This window comes from Patella vulgata, chromosome 5, assembly GCF_932274485.2.
Source record: "Patella vulgata chromosome 5, xgPatVulg1.2, whole genome shotgun sequence".
Lineage (NCBI taxonomy): Eukaryota > Metazoa > Mollusca > Gastropoda > Patellidae > Patella > Patella vulgata.
Window position 1 is genome coordinate 71,936,380 of NC_065883.2, and position 26,380 is coordinate 71,962,759.

At 35.6% G+C, this 26,380-nt stretch overlaps 1 protein-coding gene across 4 annotated transcripts in view; it reads left to right on the plus strand.

Annotated features, from left to right (window-relative positions):
* The window catches only part of LOC126821891 (protein mono-ADP-ribosyltransferase PARP14), a 47,694-nt gene that overhangs the window by 3,513 nt on the left and 17,801 nt on the right, over positions 1–26,380 (plus strand). For 2 of the 4 annotated variants that reach the window (XM_056101205.1, XM_050550490.2), the window contains exons 2-9: positions 7,314–7,455; positions 15,956–16,126; positions 16,371–16,526; positions 17,719–17,964; positions 19,153–19,383; positions 19,998–21,695; positions 22,743–23,192; positions 23,650–23,708. In XM_056101205.1, the coding sequence (XP_055957180.1) occupies positions 16,093–16,126; positions 16,371–16,526; positions 17,719–17,964; positions 19,153–19,383; positions 19,998–21,695; positions 22,743–23,192; positions 23,650–23,708 (2,874 nt within the window). In that variant the 5' untranslated portion in view covers positions 7,314–7,455; positions 15,956–16,092. Of the gene's footprint in view, positions 1–7,079; positions 7,171–7,313; positions 7,456–15,955; positions 16,127–16,370; positions 16,527–17,718; positions 17,965–19,152; positions 19,384–19,997; positions 21,696–22,742; positions 23,193–23,649; positions 23,709–26,380 lie in introns of all 4 variants that reach the window. The other 2 variants (XM_050550489.2, XM_050550491.2) reach the window with 2 other exon arrangements.

Sequence of the window (26,380 nt, forward strand, 5' to 3'; positions counted from 1 at the left end):
AACAAAAAAAAACACTGTAACTATTCTAATGTTCGCACAAGTCAACTGTAGGGAGATACAAATTAATTATTTTTTTCCTTCCTTCATTCCGTCGTCTTCTTGTATAAGTTTCCCGTAATGGCAAGGAGTCGGTGTCTTCCGGTAGTCTTATCTTTTCCATACCGCCTGGACGGGACGGTGCGACATGTGCTATGAAGAGTATTATAACTGCCACCCATGTGAAGTTTTTTCATCTGTTTATCATATCATGGAGTGAACTTAATTAATAGTTAATCAAATTAGCAAGTGGAACAGACTTTAATTAGCTATCTAACGATATTTACATTATTATTTACATGGATAGAATTGAAATTAGGATGTCATATTGTTTTGTTTTTTTCTGAACACATATTTTACAATCTTTAATAAGATATTTTGAAAGAACGTATCAAAATTAATAACGGTTTATTTCTATAATTTTTGAAACACAACACAAAACAAGACAATACGGTCGCTCGTAATTCTGAGCACGACCCTCTCCTGGGGTTAAACCAATCCCACCTGACTGGGGTTTCACATAAAAATTTTCCCGTAACATATCGGGACCTCCCAATTTCATAGTATTGAGGTATCACAAAATAAAAAAAATAATAAAAATCTCTCCCGTACATATCGGGTCATCCCATTATTAATATTAGGGGTATCACAAAAAAAACTACCTCCCGTAAATATCGGGGCATCCCATATTAACATTAGGGGTATCACAAATAAAATTCTCTCCCGTAAATATCGGGGCATCCCATTAACATTTGGGGTAATAGACACATATAGACAAAACAACAACAAAAAAAACCTTAGAGATAAACGCGTTAATACTTTGTGAATGTTATTGGGTTAAATTCTAAATTACGATACTGTTAACCCAATTCTAGTTAAACAATCACAGAACATTTTACTTTTCGATATTAACCTGTTACTACTACTTTTAAATGCCAAAATATGTGTTCAAAAACAAACAATTATCATTTATAATCTTTTAAAAACAACATGACCTATTGTAAAACAAACAATATATATACAATTTTGTTTTAGTCATTTTCCTACAAATAGTTAAGGACTGTTCCACTACTAGCTTGAACGTTATATTAAATTAAGTAACTACACCATGATATTTAATAAAGCGTGATGATAAACTGCTGATTTCCCAGTTAAATTATAATACATTATAGCACAATGTCATTATTAACCGGCCATGGTAGGATTAGAAAAAGACTTACCCGTGTAGACTAATATCTGTGGCCTGTGGTCTTCTAGTGGTGGACTTCAAACGTTGCTCTGGTCAGCGGCGCCAATTTATATGTGACAGTATTGGTTCTTTATATCAAGTTCTGGATGACAAGACTAGTTTAACATCTTAAAATACTTTTATTCTCGGCTTCTTCTAACATATTATATACAAAACTTAAAGGCTCCATAACTAGCTTACATTAGTTGGCCGTTGTCCAGTCTTAACTCCAAACCAGCGTGGCCTGGAGTTAACTACCAGACGTCGCCTAGCCTCCGACTGCTCTCATGTCCTGCCTGGACCTCTCTGCCCTTTTCGTTTGTTAATCTGGGTTTATAAACCGTTCCAGACAAAGGAATCTTATTAGACATCTGGCTAATGTATCATATATAGTTTAACATTCGATACATGCTAATCAGACAAAGAAAGTTTAAATAAAACATGCCAGCAAGTTAACGTTTACATAATCATTACATAATCACATAGACCAAGGACTCCAGGCATGTCGATAACGAACAGGTGTCAAGTTGGCAGGAAGCGTCTTTAACATCAGATGATCTGATTATGTAACAAGTTTCATCAAAATCGGATAAAAATTGTGACCTCTAGAGGGTCCACAACCTTCGTATTACACACTTCTGCACAATTTGCGTACAAAGAGCGGCCATTTTGTCGGGCAGTTTCATTTCGATTTTCCCGAAATTCGGATATAACCTTCATTAAGGTGGAATGGTGATGTATTTAAACGGTTTTTAAAATCGGAAAAAATTGTGACCTCGTACAATCAAGGGTCATAATTTAGGAAGTTACGATTCGATATGTACGAAAATCGACAGGAACCAAGATATTTGGGTTATAAACATGCATTTTAAGTTTCATCAAAATCAGATGAAAATTGTGACCCTGATACACAATATTTTCACTTTTTCTAGTTGGCGCAGCATGAAATCCGCAAGAGAAATCTGCTCCAACCTTTTCCCTGAAATTATTCAGCAATTGCATTAGGTCAAATTAATTAGCTTACTTACAAATTGTGGAGTCAGTGGCTGCAATTTACAATAATTGGATATATATTGTGGATTCTATGAAATAGCGATTGGAACGAAAGCTCGTACAATGTCGGTTATCGATAATGTGTACTTGAATTACTTGTGCTTACAAATACAATTTATAATTCGGAGAGAAATTCGCGAATTCCCCTTTTATACGCCTGTTTGTGGACAGGTCACAATTTGTATCCGATTTTGACGAAATTTACAATATAGGTGTATCTCCCAAAGTTCTCGGTTCCTTTAGATATTGGCATGTAATGGACCATAACTTCATGGATTATGGCCCCTTATGGTACGAAAAATCACGTTTTTAGCTTGTGGACAGGCTAGAGGTCACAATTTTCATCCAATTTTGATGAAACTTGGAATGCATGTTCATAACTAGTGATGTGCGGTTTTTAAATTTTCTTTCGGTTTCGGTTTTTCTGTGGCAAAAAATCTCGGTTTCGGTTTCGGTTTTTTTTTATTCATTTAAACACTGTATTATGAATGTGCTGATTTATGGTTATTTTATAGGAATACTTGGAAGCTAGAAAAGATATCAAACATATTGATGTAAATTGTAAACAACAAGTTTTTTTTACTGATATATGACTTTAATTTTGACTAGTAAAAACAAAGTTATTGTAAAAAAAAGATCTGACAAACTTTGTGAAACACAACACCATAATAATTAATTAATATAATGACATATTACCAATAACAATAAAGTTACTGTAAAAAAAAAAGATGCAGCAGAAATATGTTTTTTACAAAGATTACATCTACATTATGTGTCATCTAATCTTCCATAGTGAGCAAGCCATGGAGACATTTTACTTTTAGGGGAAGTCATCGTGCGTTATTGACAACCGGCTTAGGCTTGTATAAAAGTTTGGATTATAAATCGAACCGAATTGAGAAAATAAATAGTCTAGGCCATCCAAACTTATTAAACACTCTATACATAGGGGTTTTGGTTGATCGAAAATAAAAACGGAAGTGGTGGCTACATTAAAATTTTGGAATTATTAAGTAAACTAAGTACGGCTACATAAAAATTAGGAATTTTTCAAACATTTCCGAAACGAAAAACAGGTAAATTAAAAATTAGGAATTTGGAAAAAATAAACCGAAACGCATGGTTTTGTTTTATCGGTTCGGTTTTCGGTTTATATGTAAAAACCGATACCGTACGGTTAAACGGAAAACCCCACATCACTATTTGTAACCCAAAGATTTTGGTTCCTTTTGATATTCGCGCATATCGGATCGTAAGTTCCTGGATGGTTGCACCTGATTGCAAAAAAAACCTCGCGTTTTTAGCTTGTGGTCCCTTTGTATTCGATTTAACAAAAACGTTTGAATATATCACCGTTACACACTACGATTTTGGTTCCTTTTGATAAAAGCGCATATCCGAACGTAACTTCCTGGGCCCTTATTCACGAAAACTTAAACTAAGATACAATCGAAATTTTAAGAAATGCTGCAATTCGATTGGCTGACCAGTAAAATCAATTTGCATATATCCAATGAAGTTGCAGTATTTCTTAGTTTAAGTTTTCGTGAATAAGGGCCCTTGATTATGGCCCCTGATTGTTCCAAAAATCACATTTTTAGCTTGCGGATTCTCTAGAGGTCACAATTTTTTTCCGATTTTAAAAACCGTATAAATATACCACCATTCCACCATAATGAAGGTTAAATTTTAATTTCGGGAAAATTGAAATGAAACTGCCCAACAAAATGGCCGCTCTTTGTACGCAAATTGTGTAAAAGTATGTAATATGAAGGTTGTGGAACTCTAGCTCTAGAGGTCACAATTTCTAGATTATTGCCCCTGATTGTACAAAAAATCGTGTTTGTGTTTAGCTTGTTCTTTATTCATCTCTTGCAAAATGGAGCGTATCCTGCCTGACAGCCGCTGGTTAATTCTGGAATAACCGACTGCATGCACTCTCGCAAGTCTATTATTACAGTGTGCATATCCCCAACTTCTAAATCAATTGAATCAAATGTCAGACAGAAATGCATGATAAATTGAGACTACAAAATTTCCGAGGCGAAACTCGAAAAATCGCTAGTACGACAGCAAGTCAAAATGATAGGTCGTAAATAGCGCGATGTTTTAATTTCCTAAATTCTACTTTTCGAGTTGAATTTTAGCTTAGTATGCGTGTTGGCGCCTTCTTACTGACATCAATAAATACAAAAATATGACTAAGTCGAAAGTCGACAAGACGGTATACAAGCCAAAATGCAAGTCGAAAATAAGAAATTAGTAAAAAATGAGGGACGCTATTATCTCAGCCTATTATTTCTTAATTTTCGGGTCGATTTTGGCTTGTATAGCGTGCTGTCGCCTCACATTTTGTCGTAACTTCGACTTTTCGATTTTCGTGTTTTGAAGGGGCGAAAAGTAGAAATTACGAATGATAGTTATATAGGCTTCTATACTACTGCCACTATATTAGTCTATAATATGACTAATTCGAAAGTCAACAAGACGGTACACAAGCCAAAATGCAAGTCGAAAATATAAAAAATAACCAAAAAATGAGGGACGCTATTATCTCAGCCTATTATTTCTTAATTTTCGAGTCGATTTTGGCTTGAAATTACGAATGGTAGTTATATAGGCTTCTATACTACTGCCACTGGGTCGGTGTCTTTAGTTCTCCAAAAACAAAAAAGTTTGAACTGCTAACGCCAGAAAATAAGAGATAATGCGACTTGATGATCGGGATTCGTTTTTCCCGCGTATTTTTTATTCTTCTGTAAAGATTAGAACTATGCGAAAAATTCAAACTTCTACTTCTACCTGGTAGTGTCCACACTGATCCGCAGTGAATATTTGCTTGGCCGCGACAATCGCTGATAAGGATGACATTGATGCGGCTTAATGAGCTAGAAATATTAACTTTTTTCCTGCGACAAATTAAATTCTAAAACATTTTTTGTATATATTGGAAAAATAAATAAAGGCGTTTGACGTATTTGTAGGTAAAAATTATTTCCGATTTAGTGTAAATGGGTATTAAATTGACTAAAATGCAGCATTCTCTCCGAAGCAGTTATGTCTTATGTAAACAAAGCACTCGCCATTTAGCCAATGATTCACACCGCGTGCTGTGACAGCACGTGTTAAGACAGTCATCTATGACAGAGATATTATACGAGACTCGTAATTCTCTGTGAAACAGATTGGGTAGTGACACGGCGTGGGTTGCGTATGGCCAGCATGACGATGAAAGGTTAAGAACGGGGCGAAAAGTTAAAAACAGGTTAAAATATGACGTGGTGTCGATGCTCACAGAGCCCCAGACACCCTGGACTTGAAGATCTCGAGGGTGTCGGAGGATGGAATGTCTGGTGGTAAAGCATTCCAGTCTCTTATTGTTCTAGGGAAGAAGGATAATTTCTTGGTGTCATTCCTGGTAGATGGAATTTGGAAAGTTTGAGGGTGCATGTGTCTAGTTGTCCTATTTGATGGGATTAGCTTGTCTGTTGTGATATTAATGAGGTTGTTGTGGATCTTATAAAGCATAATCAGCCTTGCTTGTTTTCGTGTAATGTCCAGCGGAGTCCATGCTAAACGACATATTATGTCTGTTACACTAGCTGTTTGTGTGTAGTTGTTGACGACATATCTTGCGGCTCGACTTTGGACCATATCGATTCTTTTGATGTCATTCTGTAGGTGGGGATCCCAAGCTGCGCTGGCATACTCAACTGAGGGCCTCACAAGGGTCATATATGCTCTCTCTTTAATCTTTGGCGATCTGATGTTGAGATTCCCTTTTAAGAACCCTATGGTCTTGCTGACTTTGCTACATATGCTCTCGGCGTGATTGCTTCAGGAGAGATCTGAGCTAATGGTACATCCTAGGTATTTGGTACAGTCGATAGATTGTAATGTATGGCCGTGTAGCACATAGGGGTACCTGATTTTTCGTCTATTCTTGGTGATTGAGATGACCTGACATTTCTGTGGGTGAAAAACCATCCCCCATGCCCTCTCCCACGTCGCTAGTTTCGTCATCGTCATTTGTGATCGTGAGATAAACCATGGTGAAGTCGGCAAATAGTCCTACATTCGACTTTATTTCCTCTGGTAGGTCGTTTATATAGAATAGGAACAGACTCGGGCCAAGGACTGAACCCTGTGGTACTCCCGATGTGACAGCTATGGCGTCTGAGATTTCGCCATTCACCATGAGCGCTTGCTCTGTCTGAGAGACAGAAACGAAGAATGCTGTGTGCTAATAATAAGAGGATACGTCTATTTCAAATGCCATTTAAAGACATGTCTTCTATTCACTTAATTCATTGAATATTAGCTTATCTGTGTTAAATTCTTCTATAAAAATAATAATCGTCATGTTCGTCATTGATTTGTTGAATTCAGACATACATTTACACAAATTCAAAGAGCCGATCGAGTCAACAGTAACACACACGTAAGACTTATTTGTGGACTCGATAGTTATATTAGACTTAAAGATGCATTTTGTAACATTTTGGTAGAGATGAGTCGTTCTTACTATAATAGTTCAAAAATAGACAATGAAAAATTGATATATTTAGAATATTGTATATCAGTAACATTGCTACCCCAGATAGCAAGCTGATGTTAATTTTACGTCATAGTTACGCCATTTTGGTTAGATTTTTGTTGGCATCAGGTCGTGGTAACATTTACTCTCAAGTACCACTGCTACCCTAAATTGCAAGCTGATGTTAATTTTATGTCACAGTTATGTCATTTAGATTATATTTAGGTTAGCAGCTGATTGTGGTATGGTTTTACTGTCAAGTACTACACCAGATTGCAAGAGGACGTTAAATTTACGTCACAGTTACTCTATTTTGGTTAGCGTCTGATAGTGATAAATTTTGATTAATTTCACATTAGAATGGTTATAGTTACCTTAAGTGTTCGAAATATGACGTAAATCTAAAGTTATTTTTATGACAATTTTCTACTGAATCTTTTTTACTTTGAATATTTGTAGATTTATAAAGTTAGTATAACGTTTATTAAATTGCTTGGAATTGGCACGCATGTGAAAGATCCCTTGGCAGTTGGTTGGAATTCGAGATAAGAGCAGGTCATAGCGACGTGTCCATCTTCATTTGTGTAGTCGATGCAGAAAGGTAGGCGTTGAAATCCATTACATTTGATAATATTTCTTAAACAGTTTTAATTGAAATGGATCCATAAAATGAATACTGACGTGCTTCTTTGAAGATTGACTAAACAATATTCAACTGCAAGATACATAAATGTAGCATCAAGTTACTGATAATATTGTTTTTTTATTCGCCTTCGCCCACATTTTCATGTGGGCATGTATGGTCGTACCCCCTGCCCGTCGGTCCATAATTTGTTTGTAGAAACTGTAGGTCTACAGATCACAATATTTACCCCGTTTTGACGAAACTTATACATAGCTTTATCTCCTAAAGATCTCAGTTCCTTTCGATATTCGCGCATCGGACCATAACTTGCCCCAGATGGACCCTTTGGAGGTCACAATTTTTATCCGATTTTATATGGGTAATTATCTCGTGAGTGTGCATTCATGGTATCAGAGTTCCGAATTATTGAACCATCTCGAAGCGATACATTTTTAAGCTTTCATATTACATATGAAAGCTTATTGTTTCTGTTAAGATTATTATTGTTATTTTTTTTTTGTGTTTTGTCCACAAATCGGATTTCTCAGAATCTAACCATAGGATCGTTCTGAAACTTTTACCTATCCCCCCAAAAATGGGTGGTGGCTGTTGATTAAATATATTTTCAAAACGTTTTACGAATCCGAAATCACCGAATTTTACGAAGGAATGCATTTGACCTACAATGCTGTAACTTTGTGACTATTTGACCTATTTTACTAATTCTTTTTTCTTTGAGTATCTTGAAACATTTACTTCAAATCTGCAATTTCGGATTTTGGCATTTCGAAAATTCGTCGCTGTCATTTCGAACCGGAAGTTATTACCAATTTGACAACTTCTTTAATAGTTGTGCGATTTTCGTGAAATTTAGAATGTTAGTAGATCTTGCCAATGCGACTTCAATGATGTCCTTGGAAATTTTCTAAATTATCTCCCCTTGGTGAAATTAAGGATCAAAGTTTTCAAAAAAATCGTCGAAATATAGGTCAGAATGACCTAAAAAAAAATTCGATACTAGACAAGTAATTACTGATTCGTACACAAAATATGGAGTTTGTCGATCGAACCGGAAGTGCCACCATCTTTAAACGTGAAAAATCAAAAAGGCTTTTTTGCTATTTTACTTACAGACTCGGGCGTCATATTTTCGGAATCCTGGAAGGAATGCCTAAAAATCTATCGGATCAGAATTTTGATTTCGGTCACGTGATGGTCACCATTTTGAATTGAAAATGAAAAATAGAAGCAATTTGAAGGGCCGGGACTTTGGAACACAAGAACTCTCCTTCTAATTAAGCTAGAATGTTCAAACTTGGTGTAGGCGTTCACTAGGTCAATGTCATGATTGAGTTCAAAGATGAGCATTTTTTGCCTAGGGTAAGCAGAGATAAGCAAGCTGATTTGTTGATTCTTTAGGGCACGATGACATTGGTTATAATGAATGGAGGGCGATGAAACTCTTGTCAATCGAGAGGCTAATAGCTGGCCTGTTGTGTGAAATCATTGTATCATTTTTTGAAAATGTCCGGGGTAGCCGAAAAAAGGAGATCGAAATCCAAAAAGTCGTATTTTTACGATTTGGGGCATTTTTAGAGGTCGTGTAAAGTAAAATAAAGCATGCATATACATATATTATTGATATTAAATATATCATATAAAAAACTAAACAATGAATCAGCTGTCATTGACAGATTTTATATTATAAGCATGGTCAGTGGAAGGTCAGCGTATTGTCTAACTTGAACTCACTGACTCCGTAACATTATTGTGGGTATGGTATAAGCTGAATTTGATGAGATGCACATATCTCGTATGACTATTTGGTACTTACAGTGTTAGACTTTGTCATAACGTTACGGTCTCCATTCATCAAATCGTCGTTGGGGCTATAATACGATTTTGAATCAAGTTATTTATCACTGAGGGACTCAAAATTAGGTTTGATGTAGCTCTGCTCATTTTTCCTATTATTTTTTTTTTTTGTGTCATTTCTACAAATCGGATTTCTCAGAATCTAACCATAGGATCAATCTGAAACTTTGACCTACCCCCCCAAAAATGGGGTGCGAATGTTGATTAAATATATTTCCAAATCGTTTTTCGAATCCGAAATCACCGAATTTTACGAACAAATTCATTTGACCTACATTACTCTAACTTTGTAACTATTTGACCTATTTTACTAATTCTTTTTTTGAGGGGTGCCTTGAAACATTTACTTAAAATCTGCAATTTCGAATTTTCGAATTTCGAAAATTCGTCGCTGTGATTTTGAATTGAAATTTGAGATCAATTTGACAACTTCTTTAATAGTTGCACGATTTTCATGAAATTTAGAATGTAAGTAGATCTTATCAATGCGACTTCAAAAATATCATTAGAAATTTTCTAAATTATCTCCCCTTGATGAAATTAAGGATCAAAGTTTTCAAAAAATTCGACGAAATATAGGTCAGATTGCCTGATTCGTACACAAAAAATTGAGTTTGTAGTTCAAACCGGAAATGCCACCATCTTGAAATGTGAAAATTACATAAGGCTTTTTTGATATTTTACTTACAGACAAGGCAATTATATTTTCCGAATCCTTGAAGGAAAGCCGAAAAACGGTAGAGAACACAATTTTGATTTCCGGCAAATGATGGACGCCATTTTGAATTGAAAATGACAATTAGTGAAAAATCCACATTTATGGGCTTGAAAACATATACAATTGGTCGTGACCTAGAGAATATGTCTCCTATTACCGAAATTAATATATTTCAGGATAGCCTGGATCATGGTAGAACGTTTGGTATTTGAATATTTCAAAAATTTGAATTTCTCCTTTGATGTTTTTCGTGCCGACAGGGTTGTTTTCGAGTTAAGCTGGATTTGATTTCGCGCATGCGCTACGCTGGAACCAAAGGTACCATGAGTACTAAATTCCGGCGAGCAACTTTTCACGTTGGTACCTAGGTACCCTGAAAATTTCAAGGTGATACATGCATTCATTCAAGTCGTTTGTTCTTGTCACCTGCCTTTCGCCGTTAAATAAATATTGGTCACCGGGTGCAGCTGTACAACTTCAAGGACCCTGGCCTCAAGTCAATTTACGGCTTCCATGAGGGGAAAAAGTGGAATTTCGCCGTGACACCGGCACCGATTGTCCGAAAACCATGAAATTTGGACACAATACGCCCATTACCACCCCGAACTCTGTGCCTTACCCCCATTTTGATCCCATTAAAAAAAAAGAGTTTTAGCAAAAAAACGATTTTCATAATTTAATATTGGTTTTAACCCTGTACCCAGACAAGATATACATATTATTATAATCCCTATGAAATATTTTAATTATTTACTGCTATAATATGAATTATCACTTATTCCCCGTTAAATAAATATCGGTCACCGGGTGCAGCTGTACAACTTCAAGGACCCTGGCTTCAAGTCAATTTACGGCTTCCATGAGGGGAAAAAAGTTGAATTTCGCCGTGACACCGGCACCGATTGTCCGAAAACCATGAAATTTGGACACAATACGCCCATTACCACCCCGGACTTTGTGCCTTACTCCCATTTTGATCCGATTAAAAAAAAAAGAGTTTTAGCAAAAAAACGATTTTCGGAATTTAATATTGGTTTTAATTAATTTTGAAATTGCAAATGCAAAGAGATTTTATCGCCTCTTCTGTATGTGATAGGTATTGGTACTATACACATTATCCTTAAAAGACAATTTTTTAAAATGACCGTAACGATGTATCGACACTAGAAACCGAAATCGCCTATTTTGACCTTTTTTGACTGCTGAGGCATCCTTCCGGTGGTCCAAATCTCTGGAATTTCTAGCGGTTGGCTGCGCCGCGATGATATTTATCACATAGTAAATTGAGAAAATCCTCAGATATCAAGAAAAATAAAAATTCGATAAAATACGGCAATTTTTTAAGCAAAAAACCTTTGATTGTTGGGGGTGGGTTTTGAATTTATTTTGAACGTTCTCGGAATCCAACACTCTTCTATTTTTAATATGTGATAGCTAGAATCCCAAGGTAAATTCTGTGCAAATTTGAAGGCAATCGGAGGACAGGAACGTTGCCTGGGCAGAGCAAATCAACCCGGTCGCGGAAATTTGTTCATTCTTTAAAGTTATTATAATATTGTGTTCTGACCGCCATCTTAGATATACCGTCACTTACCAAACCACTCCGAAATATACCCAAAATCCCAAAATCGACCATAATTTCTTTTGACTTCGCGCATGCGCCGCGCTGGAACCAAAGGTACCATGACTACCAAATTCCGGCGAGGAACTTTTCACGTTGGTACCTAGGTGCCCTGAAAAATTCAAGGCGATACCTGCATTCGTTCAGGTCGTTTGTTCTTCACATGGTTCCTGCCGTTCGGCTTTTTCCGCGATTTACGGCTTCAGCAAGGGCGAAAAAAGAGGAATTTCGCCACGACACCGGCGCCGATTGTCCGAAAACCATGAAATTTGGAAAAAAAACGCCCATTACCACCCCGGACTCTGTGCCTTACTCCGATTTTGATCCGATTAAAAAAAAAAGAGTTTTAGCAAAAAAACGATTTTCGGAATTTATTATTGGTTTTAATTAATTTTGAAATTGCAAATGCAAAGAGATTTTATCGCCTCTTCCTTATGTGATAGGTATTGGTACTATACACGTTATCCTTAAAAGACAATTTTTTAAAATGACCGTAACGATGTATCGACACTAGAAACCGAAATCGCCTATTTTGACCTTTTTTGACTGCTGAGGCACCCTTCCAGTGGTCCAAATCTCTGAAATTTCTAGCGGTTGGCTGCGCCGCGATGATATTTATCACATATTAAATTGAGAAAATCCTCATTTATCAAGAACAATAAAAATTCGATAAAATACGGCAATTTTTTAAGCAAAAAACCTTTGATTGTTGGGGGTGGGTTTTGAATTTATTTTGAACGTTCTCGGAATCCAACACTCTTCTATTTTTAATATGTGATAGCTAGAATCCCAAGGTACATACTGTGCAAATTTGAAGGCAATCGGAGCACAGGAACGTTGCCTGGGCAGAGCAAATCAAAGGTTTCTTCGTCTTATGACCTTAAACACTGCGTATAAATTTAAAGTCAATCGGATATTAACAGCAAAAGGGGGGCGACGACAATATACGACCACATTTCAATGTGGGCCTATAAAAAGTAAATCATTGCCAATAGAAAAGACCCACCTTTCCCCCAACAACAACCATGTAATGCACTAGCTATAATGGGAATTTTTCTGGAACACAGCGAAATGGGTCTTTTAAAATGTTCACAAGTGTATCACAAGGAGGGTTTGCTTCTTCTCTATGGGACACCCGATACCACTTCTCAACGAGGAATTCAGTCACACAGCCAACACCATTTTGTATGTTTGTGTAATCTTTATTCAGTATAAATCAAGTAATACAAATAAAAAAATACTTGGATTGATGAAAACATAATTTTTGAGAGTTATTCATACATGTAGCATAACTGTTCTCATTTAAAAAATGTACATGATTACATGTTTGTCATTAACAACATTAAATAAACAATCATGTTTCTTCACCATAACAGTAACAGTATAACAATTGTATGAAATATATTTTCCTTTTTTTTTTATTTTTAGAAAGGCCACTTCCTTGGTTTAAAATATACCATAAATTGTAGTTATCTAACATATACTTCCATGTATGTTTATCTAACAGATTACCACGTCGTCTTATCTAACATACTCTGTATTTTTCCCCATCTTGTTTATAAGGTAAATGTTATTTTTCAGATACCTGATGACATTTATACTTATTGTTTCAATAGATTCTAATAACCCCCTTTGCAGTTAATATGAAAGCTTTCATATCTGCTATGCAGATCTAGTTGACTTTGTTTTGACAACTAGTATCTTCTACGTCCTATGTTATGAATTGACATGCAGTCTTTAGAATTAAGCTTTTAGTGGAACGTGTTTTACAAAATCTCAACACCGTAACGGTATTGTATAGTCAAAAAATATTTTAAATTAACCAGAAAACGCAAAAACATTCACCCTTCTGAAAAGATGAAGGGGATTACACTTCAAAAATAAAATTTCTTTTTATATCGTCATAATTTCTTTGCTGTAATTTGTAGTTTATACCACTTACCACAAATCGCTCCACATTTTGTAATTGTATTAAAGTGTAGAGCAATAAAAACATGATTTTGTATTTGATTTCTTGATTCAGAAACACAGACTGATCAATTAGTATTTCTGTCCGCTTATAAAATGTTTTTTTAACTTTAAGAAAAAGTAGCAATGAGAGATTTTACACTCTGTGACGGTGTTGAATTCCCGTGACGGTGTTGAAATTATGTGACGGTGTTGAGATAACATAATATGCCCTTATACGAAATGATAATGCTCAAAATGATATTTTTAAATTGGTGACTTTATATAATAAACAATAACCTTATATTAGATATTATAAAAAAAAGTATGTTTACATAACAGTTTGCTACTTTACAAAAAAATATATATATTAAACCTTTCAAGAACACGTAATTTATTGAACATTTTATTCCAGACACATCAAAACTCGTTGAATATTTGATCGATATTATCGGGAGCACATTAAAATCTTGATAAAAAATACTTTTAACACTAATTAATTATACGGTTGGCATAAAAACCATGCGGTTGGAAATAAAATGTATGGGAAGTAAATGAAATATACGGGTGGTAAGTAAAACATACGGTTGGAAATGAAATATATGGGTAGTAAATAAAATATACGGGTGTCAAATAAAACACACGGTTGGAAATGAAATATATGGGTAGTAAATGAAATATACGGGTGTCAAATAAAACACACGGTTGGAAATGAAATATATTGGTAGGACGCCCGTATAACTAAAATTGGTCGACCATAAATTTCGCCCCATGTGAAAAAAATCATCGGTATTTGATATCGGATTCGCAGTGTTTACGGATTTTATCCAGATTTCTTGATTTTTTACCTTTTTCAGATCTTCAAAGAGGACTATTTTGAGGTTTTCTGCTCAAATTTTCTTCAAATGAGGGGTCTTGCATGAAAATTGATCGATTTCTTCGGTGTGAAAGGGAGAGAGACGATTGACGAGGCTGCCCAGAGTGCAGGAAATAGCGTTTCCGGCAGTTCAATTTGAACATTTTTCTCGAAGCCCCCCTAGATATACATTGTCCGTCATTTTTACAGCACCCCTGAGAACACTTCCCCCTCAGATATTACAAAAAAACTCTGACAGACATTTCTAGTGGTGGGATACCCCTGACAGAGCTATGTAATTGCCAGACATTTGTAGTGGTGGAGTATCCTCGACAAGAGTTATCTAATATTTAGACCAAAGCTAGACTAGATTAGCTTAAATCTGTACAACCTAAAATAGCTTTGGAGTTGTTATGTACCACCACAGGAGTCATGAATGACCACTGCCAGACAGTTTGTGAGGTGGGTTACCCCTAACAGACACGCCCCAAAATGCCACGACCCCAACTAGGCTAGCTTCGCAGGCACTGTTCGCGTGTTCTAAAAAATTTAATTCCAGGATGCGTAGGATACTAATACCTAGTTAAGTTGGGGGGGGGGGGGGCGTGGCATTTTGGGCGTGGAATACCACACCACCACTAGAAATGTCTGTCAGAGTTTTTTTGTAATATCTGAAGATGTACGGTACATTGCAGTTACATTTTCGTGTGGTACACTTTTGAGCTAATCTAGCCTAGTTGGGGATCATGGCATTTAGGGCGTTGAATTACACACCCACCACCAGAAACCTGGCAGACTTACATTCTGATGATACCAGATATACATACTTTGATACCATATAGGCGAAAATTTTCAGCTAGGTTGACCCCATGGGCTCCCGGTCTAAATATCCACTCCGGTGAAATATTAGAGGAACTACATGTTATTCTACATAATTATGTTGATAAGATAAGATTTAATTTAAGCGTTGGTGAACCAAACCTCAACACCGTATCGGTTTCTCAACACTGTAACAAAACTTAATGTTACGGAGTTGAGCGTTACGGTGTTGAGAACCATGGAGTTTATGGTGTTTCAAAATATAAATTCATTATATCATTATAAAAGTGCCTATTATAAAAAGCAACATACAATTAAAGCTCCAGAAGGGCACCTTTGATAAGGATCAATATTGAAATAACCTTAATTATATCCACATTAAAAACTCCAGAAGGTCATCCTTGATAAGGATGGAGATTGAAATAACCTTAATTATTGGAAATAATCTTAATTATTGCCAATTTTATAAAGAAAATTTATTTCTAATTTAATAAAGAATAGAGGTGATATGAAATTCTCACAAAAGCGAAGCGAATTCTCCATCGCAAAATAGAATTTGAACAAATAAAACACAAATATAAAATTCATGATTTTGGATGTTTTTCATTTCTCAATCTATTTAACATTACAATGTTTAAAGGGCAAGTGTATGTGTTGGCGTGCATGTAGATGAACCAGTGATAGTTGGAATTCGAAATAGAGTAGGGTTTAGTACTACTGTTCTGGGAAAAGACACTCATTTAAAGTGCCAGAGAGAAGTAAAAAAAAAAAAAAAAAATGGCAGCTGCCGAAACAGAGACCAACACAAGTGGTAAGTCTATTTTTCACTGACTAGTTGTGCCTAAATGTACAAATTCTCCATCCATGCCTAAAATATAAAAGAATGAAACAAAAGACTTTGATAATTGAAGGATCAGGAGGGTTTTGGTACCTGCATAATTGTATCTACCTGGTAAATGTTTTATTTTTTTAGATTTTTTAAATAACAGTCATGTCTGCCTCTAATACCTGATACAATTCCCTTTTCTTGAGATATCAATTTTCACCTTTTCCAGATAACTGCGTCCTACTTGAGGGTGAACTGAAAGATATTCCGTTACATAAATTTGGTTTATATTTTGAAAATAAGTCTAAATCTAGAGGTGGTCCTTTAAGAAAAGATCCTGTTATACTGAAGCACGGTATTTTAGTGGAATTTGAATCATCAGAAGGTAAGCATAACAGTTTATTTTTACAAAACCGGAATCACAATTTACCTAAATCCACCACTATTTTCAGCTCATTTCATGATATTTTATGTCTATTTTTGATAATATACCATTCTTATGCCAAATTGTCATTTGTAATGTACTAAAATCCACCATTATTTCAACTCATATAATAATTCATTTTTGTTTTAAAAGATTTCCAAGCAAGCGATTTCGTTTAATACAAGAGTTATGTCCCTTGGTTACAACTTTCAAACTTGCTTTGAAATCGCATTTTGTGAGGGATTTTTAAGGCAAAAACGTTATGATTTTCAATTAAAAATGTCAATTTTGCAAAAAGAGTGATATATTATCAAATACCGATATAAATTATTGTCATTTGAGTTAAGCTAATGGTGGATTTGGATAGAATTTGGTAAATTGTGCTACATGTACCTTAAAAAAAGCATTCAAATAAGTTGCAAATGTCAGTGTGTCCAAAGTAGGCACCATTGGCTTACAATTTAAACACACACAAGCACTGATTTAAAAAGTATAATTGAAGGATCAACTGAATAAATAGTTATAAGTATAAAAAAGAATTACCAGTATGTCTGTGACCAAAATATTAAAGGTTCCTGTTTCAGTCACATTTTGGCACAGAAAGAGGAGTGTTATATAATGGGACAAAACTTGTACGCCATGCTATACCTTTATTTATTTAGAATTTCAGGGATTTAAGTTATATATCCACATTTTGATATTTTACAACCAAAATTTCAATGTTTTAAGAGGGTTGTTTGTTCAAAAGCGATCTGTACCCCATTATATACTTGGAATTCTGCTGTCAGTGTAATGCTCAACGAAATAAGTATCACTTGTAATTAATCTTTAACTGACATTGCCCTTGCAAATGCGATGTAGTGGCTGAACCATACAATCTTATTTGAACCTCCTAATATTATTGTATATTTTTATCATGGCAAATGGAAAATTATTTTTCCAGCAACAGACAAAGCTCTCCAAAGCACTAATTTAGAAATGCAACGACAATGCAAAAATTGTGACACATCTAGATGATTGATAAAATGAAATATATGTAAAGAAAATAAATTATTTAGTTCCATTATACAAAGTTTCAAACATTTAACCGGTGTAAGAAAATACTAATCTAGATTTCCATGTCTTTCATTTAATATATATTAATGTCTTTCAGCTGTGCAAGGTGTTATCGAAAAAGGAACCCATACAATTGGTAAAAATCAGTACAAAGCGTTGAAATATCAGAAGATACCACACTATCTCAATAAAATATTAGTTAGAAACATTCCAGAGAAAGCTGATACGGATGACCTTCAAAACTTTCTTGAGGCCTTGTTATCAGATCAACCAGTAGAAGTAGAGACGGTTCGCTATTGTGAAGACCCGAAGGATGCAGTTGTTTCTTTCAAGGATGATATAGGTATTGATCATATACATCCAACTCTGCGTGTAAAGTTTCTTCTGTCTTTTTTGACCTTAGCAAAGTGCCCATGAGATGCTAATCCCGAATTCGTGAACTCTCCATGTCTAACATTATTAATGAATTTCAGCTTCAATCATGATTATTAGGTCGAAATGATAATGTAGGACAGAATGATTTCGAAGGGTTTTTATACGCCATCAGTTTCAAGTGGACGTATATTGTTGTCGCCCATCTGTCCGCAACAAGTCACAATTTTTATCTGATTTTGTCGAAACTTGAAATATACACATTATCAGCAACTTTGACTGAGTTACAGTTCTTGTTTTAGAAATCGCATGGATATCTAGTTAGTTACTGGGTCTATTAGAGTTTTTATGCATCCACATTTTCATGTCGGCGCACATTGATGTCACTACTGTCCGTCGGGACGCCCCTCCTTTCACAGTTTGTTTCTGGACAATCTACAGGTCACAATTCTTATCCGATTTTGTCGAAACTTGAAATATAGGTTTATCTCCAAAGGATCTCTGTTGCATTCGATATTTGCATGTATCGGGCTGTAAATTCATGGATTATGGCCCCTGATTTTACGAAACATCACGTTTTTATCTTGTGGACACTTTGATGAAACGTGTAATATATGTTTATAACCCAAGAATCTCGGTTTCTGTCGATATTCAGACATTTTTAGCTTGTGGACCATCTACAGCTCACAATTTTTATCTGATTTTGATGAAACTTTATATATATTTTTAAATTTAGCCTATCGGACCATAACTTCCTGGATTGTGGCCCCTGATTGTTCGACCCTCAAGAGGTCATATTTATTATTGATTTTGATGAAATATAAAATATATGTTTATATCCCAACGATCTTGGTTCTATTTGATATTGTTGCATGTCGGGCAGTAAAATCCAGGATTCTGGCCCCTGATCGTACGAAAATTTGCTTTTTTAGCTTGTTCTCTGTCCATTTCTTGCAAAATGTGGGCGTACCTTGCATGACAACCACTTGTTGGAACTCTGCAAACTGGCTTTTATAATTAGTAAGCTTATATTTTGATTGTAAACATCATCATTGGTAGTGGATGCATTTACATATTGACCTGTATATACATGTATGTATAAAATATCTATAAATTTATTGGACTTATATCATACTTATTTTGTTTCTTTAATAAACAGACATTCCCAAGTTGAAAGATTTTAGTACTACAAAAACATTTTTGGGCACAAAAATTAGTATCCAGAGTATTGAAATGACAAATGTTGTCAAATTAGTTGGTATTAATCCAGAAGCATCTGACCAAACATTAAAGTTATATTTTCAAAATACAAGAAGAAGTGGAGGAGGAAGAGTTAATAATATAGAAAGGTTAAATGATGTAATTTTGATCTATTTTGCAGACTATAAAGGTAATGATAAAATTTCACTTTTTTCTTGTAATAGTTACTAAAAGCACAGAATTCCATGTGAATTCAGCTATGGGGTTTATTTCTTCATAAATAATAATGGTAATAATAATCCATCTTATATAGCGCTGTGCATTCAGTAAAACTGCTCAGTGGAGCACAAATTAATATTTAAAATCACTTAAAACACACCTTAAAATTTAAAAGTAAAATTTAATAGCACTGTTATCATATTTAAATCACTGATTAAAAAGCTATATTCAAATAGTATGTTTTGAGTTTCTTCTTAAAACTTGAGACACAACAACTTTGTTTAATGGAAATTCTTGGGGGAAGGTGAAACAGAAGCCTCTTTTCTCCAAATTTTGTGTTTGTTGTGTGTGCTTCGAGTTGTAGTTGATTTGATGATCTGAGGGAACGTTGAGGAATATATAGATGAATTAAATCTTTAAGATAGGCCGGAGAATCTGGATTGTTGATGCAGTTATAGGTGAGGGTGTTGATTTTAAAAATATTTAAATGATTGAGTTAAATAGATATTGTCAATAAAATTATTTATAAATAGTTAGTTTACTTTTTAATAATTTATTTTTTTAATTTTTTCTTTTATATTTTAGTCGTGGACAGGGTTTGCAGGCAATTTCATCACGTAAACGAACAGGAACTTAAAGCAGAGCTGTATTTGGAATGTTTAGGAATTGATGGTGGATCAACAGACCCTAATTTCTGTGAAATACCCAACTCTTTGATTATTGATAGCTCATCCTTCTCAACAAAAGTCATTAATATTTTATTAGAAACACCCAAACTCCTCGACCAAATGAACTGCGGCGTGTTAAAGGACTTAATGGCACGTGCTGCTGAAGTGGGTAAAACTAAAATGGCCATCCATTGCACGTCTAAAGGAGATACTGCAGAGTCCAGAACAAGATTGAAAACATGGTCCAAAGACGTAGAAAGATGCGTTAAAAATTTTATCGAAAATAACATTGTGGAAAAAACCTTTCCCTTAACAACCAAGACTAAAGAGACTATTCTAACATGGCTGGATACAAAACTTAGTGAAACATCATCCTCTCCGGGTTTATGGTTTACCTACACCTTTGATGAGAGCCGGGTCCTGGTAACAGGTGTAAAGGATGCAGTCTCACCGTTAATTGATCAACTACAAACATTTGTTAACGAAGAACAGGCGAGACTTAAGTATGAAGCCAGTTTGAAGAAGAGATGTATTGATCTGAAACCACATGAACTTCTATATTTGAAACATACAGGAAACCTAGACAAAATCAGAGAACAGTTCCAGTCTATTGATTTAGATATTGATGACAATTCATTGCGTATGAAATGCACGGACACTGAAATGAACATGATTGAGAGAACGGTAAAAGAAAATTTATCAGATTTGGTGAGAATTCCATTACAGTTAACTAAAGATAAGAACACAATTCTTGGTGACACACAAAACCATGCGTGGTTTTACGCCGAAATCAACAAAAGACTTACAAATATAAAGGGTATCTGGTTGAGAGAAAATGGTGAAATTGTAGTCTGGTGTAAATCAAAGACGGAATTTTTAGGAATTAAAAAAGTATTAGAAACTTCTATAATTCAACACACCGTACAAATACCGGAAGACAAAAAACTGGTCCTACAGTCAAAGACCTGGAGTGATGCCCTAAAGAGAACAGTAGAGGAAGAACATCTCGCTGAGGCCATTGTTACCGTTTCTAATGAAACAGTTTTTATAACTGCCATGAAACATATCATCGATGAAGTACTCAACACAGTAACAAATCACATTGACTCTTCCAAACTGTTCACCGAAACTGTCCCCAACTTAACCGACAAAATGAAAGATAGTTTCAGAAACGAAGGTGTTGATTTTTCTGATATTGAGGCTAAATTCCACGTACGGCTTAGATGGCAGGATGATGGCTCATTAACCATTTCTGGAACAGATACTAAATACATTGAAACAGCATTAGGTTATATCAATGGTATAATACAACAGCACAAGAAAAAGACCATGTATTTCAAGGAACCAGGTGTTGAAAAGTTAATTGCTGAGGTATATAGACAAGGACATTTACACGGGAAAGGAACTGTGGTAGAATTGACAGGACTAGATCCGTCTGATCGCGGCAATTTTAAGTTGACCTTTAGTATGGATATAAAAGGAACATTAACCAAATTAAACATTGGTGTCGGTAGTCCCCAGTTTTTACATGCTGATGTGGTTCTCATTCCTGTCACCATTAACGACAGAAAATTACAGCCCATTGGTACTGGTGGTAAAATTGGAATAACTGAGGGTAAGTCTAAAGTATTATCTAATAGTACACGAATATACTCCATTGCAACATTTCTTTTCCAGAAACCCAAAACCACTTCCCAGTTATTTTGGTATTATGAGACATAGCGAAACTGAATATCTAGAGTATAATCATTTTGTTTTGGGTTTGTGTTTTTAGGGGGGGGGGGGGAGGAGGAGGGACTGTATTATGTCTCCAGCCATGTCTGTTCACATTTGATGTTTATTTGCAAATATCATACAAATATATGTTTATAGACGATCACAGTTCAATGCAAAATTTAATTATACTTAGAACATGTTCAAAAGAAATTGGATGCGTACAGTTTAGGTGCAGATAATTCATTAACTGCTTGGGTTATTACCCCTGAAATATGTATAATGTTTGTGGAACCTTTAGAGCTCAAAATTTCTGTCCCAATTTAGATGAAACTGCATTTAAGTGTTAAGAATCAAATAATCTCAGATTAGTTTTACTTTTGATGTGCAAATGACCTTTCGTTCTGCATTATACCCTGTTAATGAAGGCTATAGATTTTACAGATTTTTTTTCCCCATTCGCTTTGAGTTTGATTTGAAACATTGAGACAATGAGAGGATGAGTTCCAACCGATTTTCTAGTTTTTCCGTCCATCTCTTAGATGTATCTTGGGGGCTTATATTGCATGGCAACCGTTTGTTTATGTTTGTTTCTATGTGATAACCGATAAAAGTCATTTTGTTTGTAATCAAAAGATAATAAACCTGCAACTTCAATAATAAACCTTCAGATTGAACCTTTATCGATTACGTTGGCTGGATAGTCAAGTAGTCTAACGCATGTTCTTTCAATCATAAGGTCTAGTGCCGTGGTTTCGAGCTCAAGCTGGTATGTGGCAAGAAATAGTGTGGCAAGAAATAGTGTCGCCCACCGAACTTATTGGGTTTTCTCAGTGTTCCTCAATCTGTCCAAATCTCCAACATGCAATCGAGTTACTGAAATAAAATTGTACCATATTAGTTCCGAAATTACCTAGGTTGTTTGTCTCTCTCTACCTTCATCAAATAGGTCCTGGGACCGAACATATCATTAAACACGGAGCACCACATCCAACAGAAGGAGAGACAGTCAATACAGAACCTGGAAACTTCTACTCAAGGGCGCTGTTTTATGGTGTTTACCCAACCGTAGCTTCAACAAACAAAGAACTGTGTATGGGGGCTATACTAGAAGATGTGTTGAAGAATGCCGATGAAAAGGGGTTTTTCACTGTTGCTCTACCAGTAATAAAGTCTAATTCTCAAAATCTGGACAAATCAGTCAATCAACTTACTTATTCTGTGCTTGAGAAATACCTGACTGATAAACAGACGTCTTCTGTACGGTCTGTATGGATGTTTGCAGACACGGATGACAGTGCAACAAAGTTCAAGGAGGTGGCCGAAAAAGCAAATGCCCAGAGTACAAAACAGATCAGAAGGAGATTTATGAGTCGGACAAGGGCTAAAGGAAATGAAGGTATAATAACTTTTGGCACCAACTCTACAAAAAACTTCAGATGTATGAAGGCCATTTTATATTTTATATGGATACATGTTTAATAGAACAATGACTTAACTTTAAATTGTCTACTCTTCAAATATGTACACCAGATCGAGGGAAGTAATTCCCACTTAACCATTCCCTGCATAAAGATCGCAAATAAAACGATTGCAAAATTATAATCTAAATTAAAGGAGCATATATCTAATTCTTGTAGATCTTGTCTGGGATACCATTATTGTGGAAACAGACATAAAGCAATCAGCTGCTATGATTTGGTAGCACGATTTATCCAAATCTACTCAAATCTGCTCAAACAATTCCCTCATAGCACACTGTATGGCGTATACCCGTCTTCATTAGCCCAGTCGGAATAGAACAGTAGGACGTTAAATCCTATTTCAGTTCAGTTATTCTGTGTTGTCTTTTAAAGGTACAGTGACATCAAAAACCAGGATGTCCTTGGTGACAGCCGATATCGCGTGGGAGGAGGTAATTAGACTTTGCTTTAATTCAATGTCACATGATTGACAAAATCATTCCAACAATATTCTCTGATTTTACCGCCCCAGTTTTATTTTTATACACCCATATATAGCTTGGTATATATTGATGTCACTTTGTCCGCCAATCCGTCAACCATATTGGCTTGTGCTAGAGGCTACAGTTTTTTAAGATTTTTTTCAAATATTGAAATTCAGCTTTCCCGGTCCATTCATCAGAGTAATGCCCGTTTCTCCAAAACCCTTTTGAATGTGATAGAGGCTATAGTTTTTGATAGATTCTTTTCAAATTTGGTTTGTAACATTGGCTTTATGAGCGCATGAAACTTATCGAAATATTCAACGTTCCAATACTGTACATTCTGGAGTAATCCCCCCCACACCCCATTTTTTAAAATTTTGTAAACACGATAGAGGCTACAGTTTTCAAATACAATTAACCCTATCGATATTCTGTGTTCTGCGACTTTCCATTCGGGAGGGGGGGTTGGATGGCTGAATGGTTAGCGTGCGCGCGCTGTATCATAAAGTCTGTCATTGAGTCGACTGGCGTGGTTTCGAATCCCCGGTTGTACGTGGCAAGGAGTAGGGTCGCCTGTCCAACCTTGTGGGTTTTCTCCGGGGCCTCCGGTTTCCTCCCACTGCTAAAGACCCCTACGCGCAAGCGAATTATGTAAATAAAATTAAACCATATGTTAGTCCCGAAATGACCTAGTTTGTATCGAGTGGACGTTAAACCCCATCTCTCTCTCTCCATTCGGGAGAAATAACCAATTTTTTGGGAGTCACTTTTCAAAGGAATAAGATATTGTTTGATTTTTATGATATTAAACCATATGTTAGTCCCGAAATGACCTAGTTTGTGTCGAGTGGACGTTAAACCCCATCTCTCTCTCTCTCTCTCTCTCTCTCTCTCTCTCTCTCTCTCCTTTCGGGAGAAATAACCAATTTTGTGGGAGTCACTTTTCAAAGGAATAAGATATTGTTTGATTTTTATGATATTTGTACCATTTGATGCCTACTGGTGTCTTTTGGGTTTAACTTGTACTTTTAAGCTTTATTAATCCACGTTTCTTTACTTATTGTCCCCCGCCGAATGGCCGAATGGTTTAGCACGTGTGCGCTGTATCATATTCATAAGGCCTGTCATTGAGTCAACTGGCGTGGTTTCGAATCCCCGGTTGTACGTGACAAGAAGTAGGGTCGTCTGTCCAACCTCGTGGGTTTTCTCTGGGTACTCCGGTTTCCTCCCACAGCTAAAAACCCCTACGCACAACCAAATTTTTGAAATAATATCAAACCATATATTAGTCTCGAAATGACCTAGTTAAACCCCATTTCTCTCTCTCTCTAAATGAGCTAGAATGTTCAAACTTGGTGTAGGTGTTTATAAAGTCACTTCCTTGATGGAGTTCGAAGATGAGCAATTTCGGCTTAGGGTAAGCAGAGATAAGCAATTTGATTGATTGATTCTTTGGGACAAGATAACTTTAGTTCAAATTAAGTGAGTGTGAATTTTTAATTACATCAATACCTTGACTAATTAAGTCTGTTAATGTGCATTTTCTGCTCGGGGTAAGCAGAGCGATAAGCAATTTGATTGGTCAAGACTTTGGAACACAATAACTCTCCTTTTAATTGAACTAGAACATTCAAACTTGGTGTAGGTGTTAATTAGGTGAATGCCTTGATGGAGATCGAAAATGAACATTTTCTGCTCAGGGTAAGCAGGGATAAGCAATTTGATTGGTTGATGCTTTGGGGAATGATAACTTTAGTTCTAATTAGGCTAAGTGAGAGTGATGAATTTGGTGTATAGTTTTATTACATCAATACCTTGACTAAGTTCGATAATGAGCATTTTCTGCTCAGGGCAAGCAGAGCGACAAGCAATTTGATTGGTAGAGACTTTTGAACACAATAACTCTCATTCTAATTGAGGTAGAGTGTTCAAACTTGATGTAGGCGTTCATTAGTTGAATGCCTTGATGGAGTTTGATAATAGACATTGTCTGCTTACAGTAAGCAGAGATAAGCAATCTGATTGGTTTGGTTTTAATTAAGTGACAGTGATTGAACTCCGAGTATAGATTCATTATATCATTACCTTGACTAAGTTCGATGATGAGAATTGTCTGCTTATACTATGGAGCGAACTTAACAACTCTGCTTTTAATTGAGGTAGAATGTTTAAACTTGATGTAGATGTTCATTAGGTGAATGTCTTGACTGGGTTCAATGATTAATATTTCGAGCTAAAGTTAATCAAAGCTAAGCAATTTCATTGGTTGATGGTTTTGGACAAGATAACTTTGATTCTATTTGATAGAGAGTGATGAAACTTAGTGTATAGTTGATAATCAGTTTGATTGTTTGATACTTTTGAAAAAAATAAATGTGCGATTAATTAATATGTATCATCTATTTATTTTGGGATTTCGGCGGAATATCAGCCTCACTGTTGACTTGTCATATTTTGTTCCGCCAGTTCTCAAAACAAATCGCCAGTACCCCAAAAAGTTATCTACAAAGTCAAATCTTAATCGCCACTTTCGTAATTTTATCGCAAATTTAGACTCTGGTGACCGACAGCGTGAGCCATGGTATAGATTCATTATGTCAATACATCGACTAATTTCGATGATGAGAATTTTCTGCTTA